This window comes from Leuciscus leuciscus, assembly GCF_965113295.1.
Source record: "Leuciscus leuciscus genome assembly, chromosome: 21".
Taxonomy (NCBI): domain Eukaryota; kingdom Metazoa; phylum Chordata; class Actinopteri; order Cypriniformes; family Leuciscidae; genus Leuciscus; species Leuciscus leuciscus.
Genome location: NC_138745.1, coordinates 36,893,803 through 36,907,008, shown reverse-complemented (window position 1 = coordinate 36,907,008; position 13,206 = coordinate 36,893,803). Strand labels below are relative to the sequence as shown.

Sequence of the window (13,206 nt, the reverse complement as noted above, 5' to 3'; positions counted from 1 at the left end):
AATGAACACACTGCAAAAATAGATGTTCCTTTCCTCAGTATTTCTGTTTTCTTTTCCAGTACAAACATCTAAACAGTCTTAAATCTGAAATCTTCAATATCTGCCGATGAGGTCAGAGAAATAAACCCGACTCGAAGGGAAAACAAGATTATTTCTCTCCCGACTGGCTTATATTCTGGTTACACTTCCATGGTCAACTTCTATAACATTCTCCTATCAATAAGTAACTTTTTAAATGACTGCTAGTTGACATGTAGTTGCTTCTAGTTTATAGTTGGATTGTGGATCTAGAGAAAATACACTCAGATTCATTGTAGAAACATAACACTGCTTTATTTCTTCAACATAACACTGAATGGTACATTATCCACACACACACACACAGCAGGCGTGTGTATCGCTGGGTTGTAGCTATGCATGAGCACAGACAGAAGTGCTTAATGTTACAGGTGCAATAATAGAATATAATAACACTGTTTATACAACTAAACAAAACTGAAATTCAAAGAAAGCATGTAAAACAGCTTGCATATAGAGAGCTCAGTCATGGCCTTTATATTCCATCTGTGGCTTGTAGAGTCAGATCACAGTCGAGATTATTTGTACCGCGTGCGGATATGAGAGATAAAGCGGCTCTCAGAAACACTGATCTCAGATCAGCCCAAGCACAACCTACAAAACTACACACACAAGTGCAATAATAATCCATCACAACAGTCTTTGGCATGACAGTACAGGTTACATCACTGATTCAGCGTTTCGTTTGAGCGTTTCTGTCTTCTGGAAAAACTAAACCTGAATCAATTATTTTGGCATAATAAACTGTGCAAAATCAGTCAAAATCAACACTATATTATATTCTCCAGAAAGAGCACACATCTCTGGCCAAGCTTTCCTTTTGCTGATTGTCAAACGTAAACCGGGTTTTAAACGAATGTTCTGAGTTCAACACAACTTAAAGATGATGTCATACTGATGTCATACTTACACATACTAAAGATGATGTTATACTTTTGTATTCAAACAGAAACACTTTAAAATAAGGATCAATGTGTTAAAACACATCGGTTCACATAAACTAACAATGAAATATGTTCATTTCATCATTCACTAATACATTAAGTTCAACATTTATTACATATTTGATGAACCTGAGCTGATGAACTTATTTACTTTAACAAAGATTAATAAATACTGTTACAAATGTCATTTGTAGTTGACTAATGGGACATAATTGTATCATGTTACCGTTCAAATGCTTTAATGTCACTTTGCAAACTTCTGATTCAACCAATGACGTGAGTTTGGGGGCGGGACTATCTAACTGACCAATGAGAGTTTGGGAAAAGCTGTGCCAAAAGAGTCATTACTTTTCTGTTTGTGTTAGAAATGACACCACATTTAAAATTTAATGACAGCATTTATGTCATAACATCAATTACCGACGCAGCCGCCATTGCATCATATATTGACTTTGGCTTCTCGAATCAACATTATGTCACGATTGAATGCTGTAAAGTTCTGCTGAACCCAGACCGTTCCTTTAACATGACCTCAAGGGAATGTAATAACACATCACACAGAAGAACACACTGCGGCTGGTCAGAGGAGCGCTTCACACTGCTGTTCCCGAGGAGAGTCTGGCAGAGAAACACACGTAACGGAATGTCCTGGTGGAAAGAATTATGAAATCTTGGCCCAAACGCCGCTGGTTTCTCTCACGGAGACACGATCCAGCCTTCTGGAATAAGAGTCGTACACAGAGCTTTAAATAAAAGAAACTTCACACAAACGTAACGCAGACGCACAGCCTGCCGTCATCCTTCAGCGTCATCCAGCTCGTTATAACCACTGATACACGTCTCGCCTTCAGAAGAACTAGGAATATTGTTTTTTTGTTTGTTTTTGTGCTTATTACATTACAGTAGCTGCTATGAAATGTTCTAGCATGTCAAATGCTGCGTCATACACAAATACTCCATACATTTTTTGCTCGTCTTTTTCACGAATAAAAACTAGTTTATAAGTCGCTTTTTTTTATCATCTGAAACATGCCGCGATATTCCAAAGCGACTTATGATGAGCTTAAAGGGATAGTTCACCCAAAAAATGAAAATTAGCCCATGATTTACTCACCCTCAATCCATCCTAGGTGTATATGACATTCTTCTTTCAGACGAATACAATCAGAGTTATATTAAAAGTCCTGGCTCTTCCCAGCTTTATAATGGCTGTATATTTTTCATATTTTTATGCACTTTTATCATGGATAGATGCACTTTTATGATGGATGGACGCACTTTTATGATGGACAGATGCACTTTTATGATGGAAAGATGCACTTTTATGATGGACAGATGCACTTTTATGATGGACAGATGCACTTTTATGATGGACAGATGCACTTTTATGATGGACAGATGCACTTTTATGATGGATAGACACACTTTTATGATGGAAAGATGCACTTTTATGGTGGACAGATGCACTTTTATGATGGATAGATGCACTTTTATGGACTTCAAAAAAGAAACAGCCATTCACTACCATTATAAAGCTTGGAAGAGCCAGGACATTTTTTTTATATAACTCTGACTGTATTCGTCTGAAAGAAGAATGTCATATACACCTAGGATGGCTTGAGGGAGAGTAAATCATGGGCTAATTTTCATTTTGGGGTGAACTATCCCTTTAACGTCAAGCACGTAAAACATGCGCAGAGAAGGATGATTAGTGCTCAGGTTCAGAGGCAGATATTGATTTGTTTGGCTAACTCTCTCTCCAAGTCTGAAATGAGTGTGTCAAAGTCCTTCAGACTCAATCGGCACGTGAACGGGGCGTCGAAGTCGAGAGCGAAGTCATCCACGTACAAACCGTCGGGCGACGCCCACACGTCCCGCTTCTTCGCCTCGTCCATGTCATCGTCGCTCTCGCTTCCCGCCACCTCGTCGTAATCCGCCTCGTCGTTCGACATGAAGTCCCGCCCACAAACGCTCCAGTCGCCAGCGTATCGGTTACAGGGCGGGCTTTCCAGACGGTCACGCCCCCTACGGGACACAACCGGCTCGTCCTGAAGGCCACGCCCCCTACGGGACACGACCAACTCGTCCTGAAGGCCACGCCCCCTACGGGAAACGACCGTCTCGTCCTGAAGGCCACGCCCCCTACAGGAAACAACTGGCTCGTCCAGAAGGCCACGCCCCCTACGGGACACGACTGGCTCGTCCTGAAGGCCACGCCCCCTACGGGACACAACTGACTCGTCCTGAACTGAGGGAAGCGATCGCCGCAGTGAAGAACTCTGGGATACTGGAGAAGAGATGACCTGTGATTGGTCGGAGTCATCCATCACTCGTTCTTTGGGTACTGCAAAGAAACGGACATGAAATGCCGTTACACTCTTGATCTGCGGCAGATGTTCAAGTCGAGTCAGCTTTATTTCTATAGCGCTTTATACAATACAGATCGTTTAAAAGCAGTTTTAATTCCCCGTAATAAACAGGAAAATAACAGTGTCAATGAGACAAATTCAATATGAGACAAATTCAAATCTATAAAGCAGCTCTAAAAAGACAATAGTGTTGTTTTTCAGCTCAATTCAGTTCAGTGTTGATTCAGTTTTGATTTAATTCAGTTCGGTGTTGATTCAGTTCAGTTCAATATTGATTCAGTTCAGTTCAGTGTTAATTTAATTCAGTTCAATATTGATTCAGTTCAGTGTTAATTTAATTCAGTTCAAGTGTTGCTTCAATTCAGTTCATTATTGATTCAATTCAGTTCAGTGTTAATTTAATTCAGTTCAATGTTGATTCAGTTCAGTTCAATATTGATTTAGTTCAGTTCAGTGTTAATTTAATTCAGTTCAATGTTGATTCAGTTCAGTTCAATATTGATTTAGTTCAGTTCAGTGTTAATTTAATTCAGTTCAAGTGTTGATTCAATTCAGTTCATTGTTGATTCAGTTCAGTTCAATATTGATTCAGTTCAGTGTTAATTTAATTCAGTTCAAGTGTTGCTTCAATTCAGTTCATTATTGATTCAATTCAGTTCATTATTGATTCAATTCAGTTCATTATTGATTCAATTCAGTTCAATGTTGATTCAATTCAGTTCAGTGTTAATTTAATTCAGTTCAAGTGTTGATTCAATTCAGTTCATTGTTGATTCAGTTCAGTTCAATATTGATTCAGTTCAGTGTTCATTTAATTCAGTTCAAGTGTTGCTTCAATTCATTTCATTATTGATTAAATTCAGTTCAGTGTTAATTTAATTCAGTTCAATGTTGATTCAATTCAGTTCAGTGTTAATTTAATTCAGTTCAATGTTGATTCAATTCAGTTCATTATTGATTCAATTCAGTTCAATGTTGATTCAATTCAGTTCAATGTTGATTCAATTCAGTTCAAGTGTTGCTTCAATTCAGTTCAATGTTGATTCAATTCAGTTCAATGTTGATTCAATTAAGTTTAGTGTTGATTCAGTTCAATGTTGATTCAATTCAGTTCAATGTTGATTCAATTCAGTTCAGTGTTAATTTAATTCAGTTCAGTGTTAATTTAATTCAGTTCAAGTGTTGCTTCAATTCAGTTCATTATTGATTCAATTCAGTTCAATGTTGATTCAATTCAGTTCAAGTGTTGCTTAAATTCAGTTCAATGTTGATTCAGTTCAGTTCAATATTGATTCAGTTCAATATTGATTTAGTTCAGTTCAGTGTTAATTTAGTTCAGTTCAAGTGTTGCTTCAATTCAGTTCAGTGTTAATTCAATTCAGTTCAATGTTGATTCAATTGAGTTCAATGTTGATTCAATTAAGTTTAGTGTTGCTTCAGTTCAATGTTGATTCAATTCAGTTCAATGTTGATTCAATTCAGTTCAATGTTGATTCAATTCAGTTCAAGTGTTGCTTAAATTCAGTTCAATGTTGATTCAGTTCAGTTCAATATTGATTCAGTTCAGTTCAATATTGATTTAGTTCAGTTCAGTGTTAATTTAGTTCAGTTCAATGTTGATTCAATTCAGTTCAATGTTGATTCAATTCAGTTCAATGTTGATTCAATTCAGTTCAATGTTGATTCAATTCAGTTTAGTGTTGCTTCAGTTCAATGTTGATTCAATTCAGTTCATTGTTGTTTCAATTCAGTTCAATGTTGGTTCAAATCAATTTCGATAACACTCTCAGTGTCCTTTTTCAGCTCAATTCAGTTTTGTTTTGTTCACATCTGATAGTAACAGTGCAATCAAATCAATAATGTAGCTGAATATTACGTGTCTTTAAGTCCCAGCTGAGCGTGGCGTGTGTTCGTGCGCTCGCATGCATCAAACTCTACACACATGGCACATATTTAGACTGATGTTCCATGCAAATCCACACCAGCTGTCACAGGTTACTGAAATTCCTCCTGCATGTTACACATGTGCTGCGTCATGAGGTCAAGGGTCGTAACATGACGCTCAGAGTGCAAACTGTTCGCATGACCTTCTGAGATGCAGCCGATTATTATCAGATTATATGCATGATATTTCATCGCGAGCGTTGCTGGAACGATAATCAAAACCAGAGGACATTCAGAGGGAAAAAGGATGCATGTGATCGCTTTCGTTTTATTTCATTCTGCATGTAAAAATCAGCCACGCATGACTTTCTGCAGTGTAGAACAGGTCTGAAATGACATTTAACCCTCATCCTTTCCTCGCACTTTGTAACAGATCTTTCCCACACGGGTCAAAATGACCCGAAGCCCTAAAATTATACTTGTCCAGAATGCTTATTTTATTTCATTTTGATTATACTGGTTTCAATTTTTTTATGCAATTTTTGGTGATTTTTTTTGTTGTTTTTTATTTTAGTTACCTTTAAATTATAAGATTTGATCAATAAATAATAAATAAATAATAATTTAAGCACATTACTCGCATTCTTTCAACTTAAATTCTAAATAACTCACTATTTCATGCATAACCCTTTTAATTCAGCTCAAAATATCTTACATTGGGTGTCTTTGCCGACGTCTTGTGGAAAAAATAATCATATAACATGATATTTCAGACTCTAGATGGTCTTATATCTCTATATGGAGCAAATGAGCTGTTCCTCTGGGTCCTAAAGTCAGTTTACTTCAGTGTGCATTTATGTAGACATTATAAAATCATTTTTTGTTAAAGTTTTAGCATTTGTTGTTAGAATTTAGATCATTTTTAGGTTTTTCTATGTGTACTGAAACATTCCTCGCATTCCATTCATTCCTAAGGGGGTCAAATTGACCCGCGACGGAAGGATTTGTTATTTTTTTAAATTTCAAAAATGATTTTCGGGTAATAATTGATGATAATTGTACATTTTGGGCCACAAACTCACCAGGCCAGAGCTGCAGGAGGTAGTGCAAAGCCTCTATGTGTCGTTTAAAGTCCACGGCGCTGGCGATCTCTTCACTGTGTGCGAAGCTACGCCCCCGAGCGGCCCCGGACCCCATCATGGCCCCCGACCCCGGGGCCGTCAGCCCGGCCTGCCAGGACTCCTGTGTGGGCGTCAGGAGAACCGGCCCGAAGCACACGGCCAGATTCTGGCACGTCATCCGGTTGCTGTCGCTGTAAGACGCCACCAGACTCAGATGATCCAGCAAGAAGGACAGGGTTGCCTTCAGAAGACACAAAACCACACACAGATCAAACATGGAAGTACTAACACTGCATTAGCACTGATCTGTACAGAGACGTGGATGTTTGCAGCAGATCTGAGATTCACCGGTCATTCAAATTACACTGATATGATAGTTTGATTATAAAGTATATTTGACACTCTGTATAGATCGGACTATGTGAGACTATAGTTTGAATAAGATCTTTTTCTTTGCATGCACAGCACAGAAAGGCTATTTTTTAGCATTATCCTGAACATTGTATAAGCATTAGTTTCATTGAACAAAACACAGGCTCTCGGGAGCGTACACGTCACATGCTTTTGATTTTAACGTCACGCACTTCACATGAACATCAGGCTTTCATAGACAACCTGGGAAAGTCTATTAAGTGATTAATACATGAAAAGTCCTACATGTATCTCCTTTAAGAAAGCAAATCGAGCCCATTTTGATTAAGACTTCAGGATGCATAAACGTGGTAAAATTATGCAAGCTCCTAAAAGTGAGCTATACTTTTCTAAATGAAGAACAAGAGATGAGAAAAGAAAGAGTATAAATGTATGAGAGCAGGAGGAGCGGGAGGTTCTCATTCCCAATTAGTTTGTTTTGGACGATGTTGGAAACCCTCAGGCTGCTGTTCTGCTGCTCACATGGGACAAACAAACCACGTACACACACACACACACACACACACACACACACTCCCTCTCGCATAAACACTTCAGTGCTCTTACATAAAATCACATCCTCAGGAAGAAGCTCAGACTCACGTCTGGCAGAAACCAGGACAGCCGAGCATGAAAGAAGATTCAATGAAAGAACAGTGACAAACTGCTTAAGAAGTGAAGGAGAAAGAAATCTAAATGTTTGCCATTCTTATTAGATTAGTTTACTCAGAGTGAAGACGCATGGCTCCTTGAGGGTCATTAAAACCTTTCAGAAAACAATAAAATGCAAAAACTGAGGTGCGATTGAGTGTAGATCTTAAAAAAATAAACAGGAAAATTGTGTGAATTCAATACTTTCTCAATCTTATTCAGAAATGTGATGCAAGTGTCTATTTTACATCTTACAAATGTGTTTAGAGTTACAATCAGTGGAAGAGACTGAATGTTTGCTAAAAAAAAGTGAACTTTTGTTCGATATACATGTAATTTATGATAATTTAATGCCATATCATATCAGCACCAAAGGCTTTATCCTAGAGTAATCAAATGTTAAATAATCATAATAACAATATTTTAATGAATTGTATACAATAATTTTACAATGTTATGAAATGGATAAATAATTAATCCAAATAAAAATAACCATAAGAGTTATATAAAATCTTTCAGCTTGATATTTCATAAATAGAATTATGAATTAGATGTAATTCACATGTAATAATGTTTCGGATTGAAAAGTTAAAGGTGCGTATTCACTACCATTCAAAAGTGTATTAATATTAGGAGGAGTAATTAATACTTTTATTCAGCAAAGATAATTTCACATAAACGCTGTTCTTTTGAACTTTATATTCAAAGAATTGTTAAAAATAAAAATGTATCACAATTTCCACAAACATATGAACTGTTTTCAACACTGATAATAATCATAATTGTATCTTGTGCATCAAATCATCATATTAGAGTGATTTGTGAAGGATCATGTGACACTGAAGACTGGAGTAATGATGCTGAAAATTCAGCTTTGATCACAGGAATAAATTACACTTTACTATATATTCACATAGAGAACAGATGATTTACATTATAATAATATTTCACTATTTTTACTGTATTTTTGATCAGATAAATGCAGCCCTGGTGAGCAGAAGAGACTCTTTCTGAAATATTAAGAAATCTTAAGTTTTGAATGGCAGTGTGAACAGAACTTTGAGAGCCTGAAATGGACACCTGATGTCAGGACAGGTTCACATCTAAAGGTTGCCGGACACTCAGACTGAGACTGGATGAATTACCCGCTCGGCTTCAGGGAGACATTGCAACAGAGCCACAGTGTTTTGTGATCGCTGAGCGTCGCTGTCGTTTCTACAGGCCGGTCGAACCATCATGGCCTCTAACACCACTTCATACAGGGTCCTCGTGATGAGAGGAGACGGCAGCTCGCGCAGGTAGTCCTTCAGAATGCCTGACCATAAACATAAAAAACAATCCATATTTCCATCTACAAAAACCCTGGAGATTTAATTGCATGTTATTGGTGTATATTTTCATATGCATATTATTGTCCCCTACTTGAGTTTGTAAATTGATATTGTTCAATAAAGGTAAGTAAAAAAGCGTGGTAGATGAATACATCAGGTTGACTGACCGGTAATGACATTGACGTCGGGATAGAGCTCGTCGTTTAAGGAAACTGCAGCACTGTCCTTCTCAAACGCATCACGTAATTCCTTCTTCACTGCTGCAGAACCACAGAGACGATACAGTCCCACCACCTGCACACACACAGAAACACACGGTGTCTTTTTACAACCACTAGGACACATTTCTCAATACTTAGATCTATTATGCAAAGTCTTGATGTTGTTTTCAGGCTCTACTAGAACAGGTTTTCCTGCTTGAATGTTGATTATTTTCCTCATATTCTCCATTGTTGCGGCTCCTCTCTTCCCAGTCTGTCAGTAACGCTCTGTTTAGTTCCTGTCTCTATGAAGCCCCTCCTTCTGAAAAGCACACTGTGCTCTGATTGGTCAGCTGGAGCAGTGTGTTGTGATTGGTCGAGCGCTTCGAGTGTGTTTGGGAAATGTCCCGCCCCTTACCATAACCGCCAGTTTAACACACTACTAACTAACTCAACCAGGCCCCGCCCCTTTATTCTGCGTATTAATTATTATAATGAGGAATATTGTGACGCATTCGTTCCCGGAAGAAACTCAAGACTACAATGGAGGCGTTTCAGGAGTTCAGGAACACTGACACTGATATAGAGAAGAACTTTGTGAACCTTTTTAATTCTCAAACACCAACATTAGATATAGAAAGTTGTAAAAAAAAAAAGAAGCAGAATAGGACTTTAACTGCAGAGCCAAGCTGAAAGTTGGTGGGAAGAGTTTTGAAAAAGTGACCCAAGTATTGAGAAATAATAATTAATAATAATAATAATTAGTGCTAGGCAACGATTAATCGCATCCAAAATAAAAGTTTGTGTTTCCATAATATATGTGTGTGTGTACTGTGTATAATTATTTTGTATATATAAATACACACACGCATGTATATATTTAAGAAATATTTGCATGTATATACTGTGTATATATATATATATATATATATATTTATACATAATTTATATTATATTTAAATATTTTATAAATAAATAAAAATTTTCTTAAATATATACATACATGCATGTGTGTGTATTTATATATACAAAACAATTATACACAGTACACACACACACATATATTATGTAAACACAAACTTTTATTTTGGATGCGATAAATCATTGCCCAGCACTAATAATATAATAATCTGTAAATGCACGCCGTCTCACCCTCAGTCCTCTCCTCTCGATCTCAGAAACACACTTCTGAATGATCAGAGGCACTCTGAGTGTGGACGCTTCTTTCTCCACCAGGGGGCGCAGCTCCACCCCGAACACTGTAGGGGGGGGCAGGTCACTGAGGCGCGGGAACGGGGTCACGAACTGCTCCAACAGGGTCAACTTCACATACAGCAAACCACGAGGCTCCAGACGAACACACAGCTGCTGACTGCGAGAAGCTGCGGGAGAGAGAGACAGAGAGAGACCGGGAGAGAGAGACAGAGAGAGACCGAGAGACAGACAGAGAGAGAGAGAGAGAGAGAGAGAGAGAGAGAGAAGATAAACAGATAAGAGGCTCAGTGCAAGATCAAAGCTAACACAGGGTATGACTGGGTGGTATGGTTGTATACACAAAGGGTAAAATTTGTGAACATGTTCCAAATGCTTGGAAGTAGCAACAGATAATTTCTTTCGTATTGTGACCTTTATCAAAGTGAAACGGAAGAACAAAAAATAATTTAAATTGCTCGCTTTCGGGTTAAACTTTCCGCAACTGCGCAGCTGGGTTATAGGTTGCCAAGTTGAGGTGGCAAACGGGTTGAAATTGTATATGATGTGTGGATTGTGTGAATATAATGCATTTAATACAAGATCTGGCAACTTGTCAGCATTAGACAAACATATTGGTCCGATTATTCATAAAGGAGTTTGGGCCATGCAAATTACGGGAGTTTCCCGGGAGAAAAAACAAACCGGGAGGGTTAAAAAAACTAAAAAAACAGGAGAAACCGGGACAAAACGGGAGTGTTGACAGGTATGAAGAGAAGACGTTTCGGCGGATGATTTGATCAAACATTACAACGTCAAAACATTAAAAAAAGAAACATGCACAGATGAGTTTACAATAATTTGCATTTCGAAAACAATTGTGAATTTCCATTTTTTTATGCTGACTTTAAGGGGTGGTTTGTTACATGAAGTAGAGTTCAGTTGCTTATGGATTGCAATGTGACGAGTTACTATAGAATAGAACTCAAAAAAAATATACGTGTAACAAATGAATACATATTCATCTTAATTTATAGAGAATTTCTGCCCCTCTATGAAAGTCTATTCACCCAAAACGTTCATAAAAAAATCCATATGACTTGAGCAGTTTATTGCAGGACCTCTGAAGAGACACTTCACTTGATATGATGAATAGATTTCATTTAGGCTTTTATTCACATATAAACATTGTTCAGCGAACATAAAAGTCCTGTTTACACCTGGTATTAAGATGCGTTTTTGTCAATCCGATCACAAGTGGACGATGTTAAATTCAGCTTGTTCACTTTTAACCACTTCCAGAGGTAGTGGAAAACGCATTGCAAACCAGATTGCTTTTGTAGTGTAAACGCTCATGTGGTCGAAACTGCTGCTCTCCGTGTGTTCGTGTTCATATGTAAAGAGCTTATTTTGTCCATTAGATCGAAAGATCTGAAAAAGCCCATAGATTTACCTGCCCATAGACCCTCCCCTCAAACAAATCAGGACAGAAGTGATTTGAAGTGGACAAAAGAGATGTAAACACCAGGTGTAAACGATTGTGATCCGATTGACCAAAACGCATCTTAATACCCTGTGTGAACAGGGCCAAAGAGAAGCTCAACTCTCCTTGTTTGATGTGTTCTGAAGATAATCAAAAGTCTTATGGGTTTGGAAAAAAAAAGAGGGTGAGTAAATGATAACAGAGTTTTCATTTTTGGTAAAACTAATCCTTTAAAACAGCTTCAAAAAATGGCTCATCTAATCAGAATTCAGAGAACTATCAGTTTCATCTTGGGACTTGATTCACAAATGGGTGGTTCTCTTACCCTTGAAGAGGGACGGTATAGCCACAGCGCCCAGACAGCAAACCCGATTACGCGCAGGAGCAGCCGGCGCGCAAGACCCGATGTTAGCGCTAGCAGTCGTTGGCGTCAAGATGACCAGTTTGAGCACCCTCGCCCTCTCGAGCTCCAGGTTAAAGGTGTGGTTTAGTGGGAGACACGCTCCTCGACAAGTTAGCAGGGACGTTCGAGCCCGGGTCACCCCGTCCACTTGAATGGCACAGAAGACTTCTTTAGTAGCATCGATCCGAGGGGGTCGGAGTAGCTCTTCGACTCCCAGCAAATGCACCGTGAGTAGGCCTGAAAGTCTCTGAGCACAGCGAGGCTGATCCGTCAGCGAGTACAAGCGGAATGACTCTGCGTCTGCCACAACGAGTGAATCCTGTGGTCCACGATGTGGTGGTGGTGTAGGTGAGCCTTTCGACCCCTGACCCTTTGGTAGGAGTTCAGGTGAGTCTCCATCGCTAAGATACCCTCCTTTACTAGCGGAGCGCATTCGAGAGGATCGACGTCTTGGCCTTGCGGGTGCACTGGAGTCCAGGTGGTACTTGCTGATGATGTTGGATGATTCTTTACATGCATTTGGTGGTAAAGCCTCATCTGACGCTCCCGGTGCACTGCTGGCATTTCCTTGGCTCTGTCCGTGACGCTGATTACGGGACGAGCGCAGGCTAAGCTTCCGCCTTAGTTCTGGGAGTTTCCGCATCTTCATAGAGAGCCGCCGAACCGTCCCTGGAGACTTGATCTTGTCGATCACACTGCTCCCATTTCCACCCTCTCCTGGGCTTCTCTTTGGTGCCCCCGAAATGTCAGGGTTCACAACACTTGCAGAGCTAATACAGTCCGACTGTAGCATAACCAGATCTGAACCCAAAGAAACACACTGTTAAGAAAGGAATTACAACTTTTAAGATGTTCCTATAACCAAGTTGTGGTTTAGTATCTTAGTAGTCAAGTGTCAAAACATAGATGCCTTGCTGTTAGGCAGCACACTAGGCAACATAAATGAAACCTTATAAACCAGGGGAGTTCAATCCTGCTCCTGGAAGGCCAACTTACTGCTGTTAGCTCCAATACACCTGCCTGGAAGTTTCTAGTGATCCTGAAGACCTTGATTAGCTGGTCAACGTGTTTTTAATTAGGGCTAGAACTAAACTCGGCTGGAAGGTGGCCCTCCAGGAGCAAGATCAGACACCCCATCAT

The 13,206-nt window shown here is 39.0% G+C and overlaps 1 protein-coding gene across 1 annotated transcript in view; it reads right to left on the bottom strand.

Annotated features, from left to right (window-relative positions):
* Positions 1-311: 311 nt before the first annotated feature.
* Positions 312-13,206, bottom strand: part of syde1 (synapse defective Rho GTPase homolog 1) — a 31,841-nt gene continuing 18,946 nt past the window's right edge. The window contains exons 3-8 of the mRNA XM_082152402.1: positions 11,989-12,867; positions 10,142-10,371; positions 8,957-9,083; positions 8,604-8,773; positions 6,358-6,637; positions 312-3,366 (exon numbers count right to left, since the gene is read on the bottom strand). Of these exons, the coding sequence (XP_082008528.1) occupies positions 2,744-3,366; positions 6,358-6,637; positions 8,604-8,773; positions 8,957-9,083; positions 10,142-10,371; positions 11,989-12,867 (2,309 nt within the window). The 3' untranslated portion in view covers positions 312-2,743. The remainder of the gene's footprint in view (positions 3,367-6,357; positions 6,638-8,603; positions 8,774-8,956; positions 9,084-10,141; positions 10,372-11,988; positions 12,868-13,206) is intronic.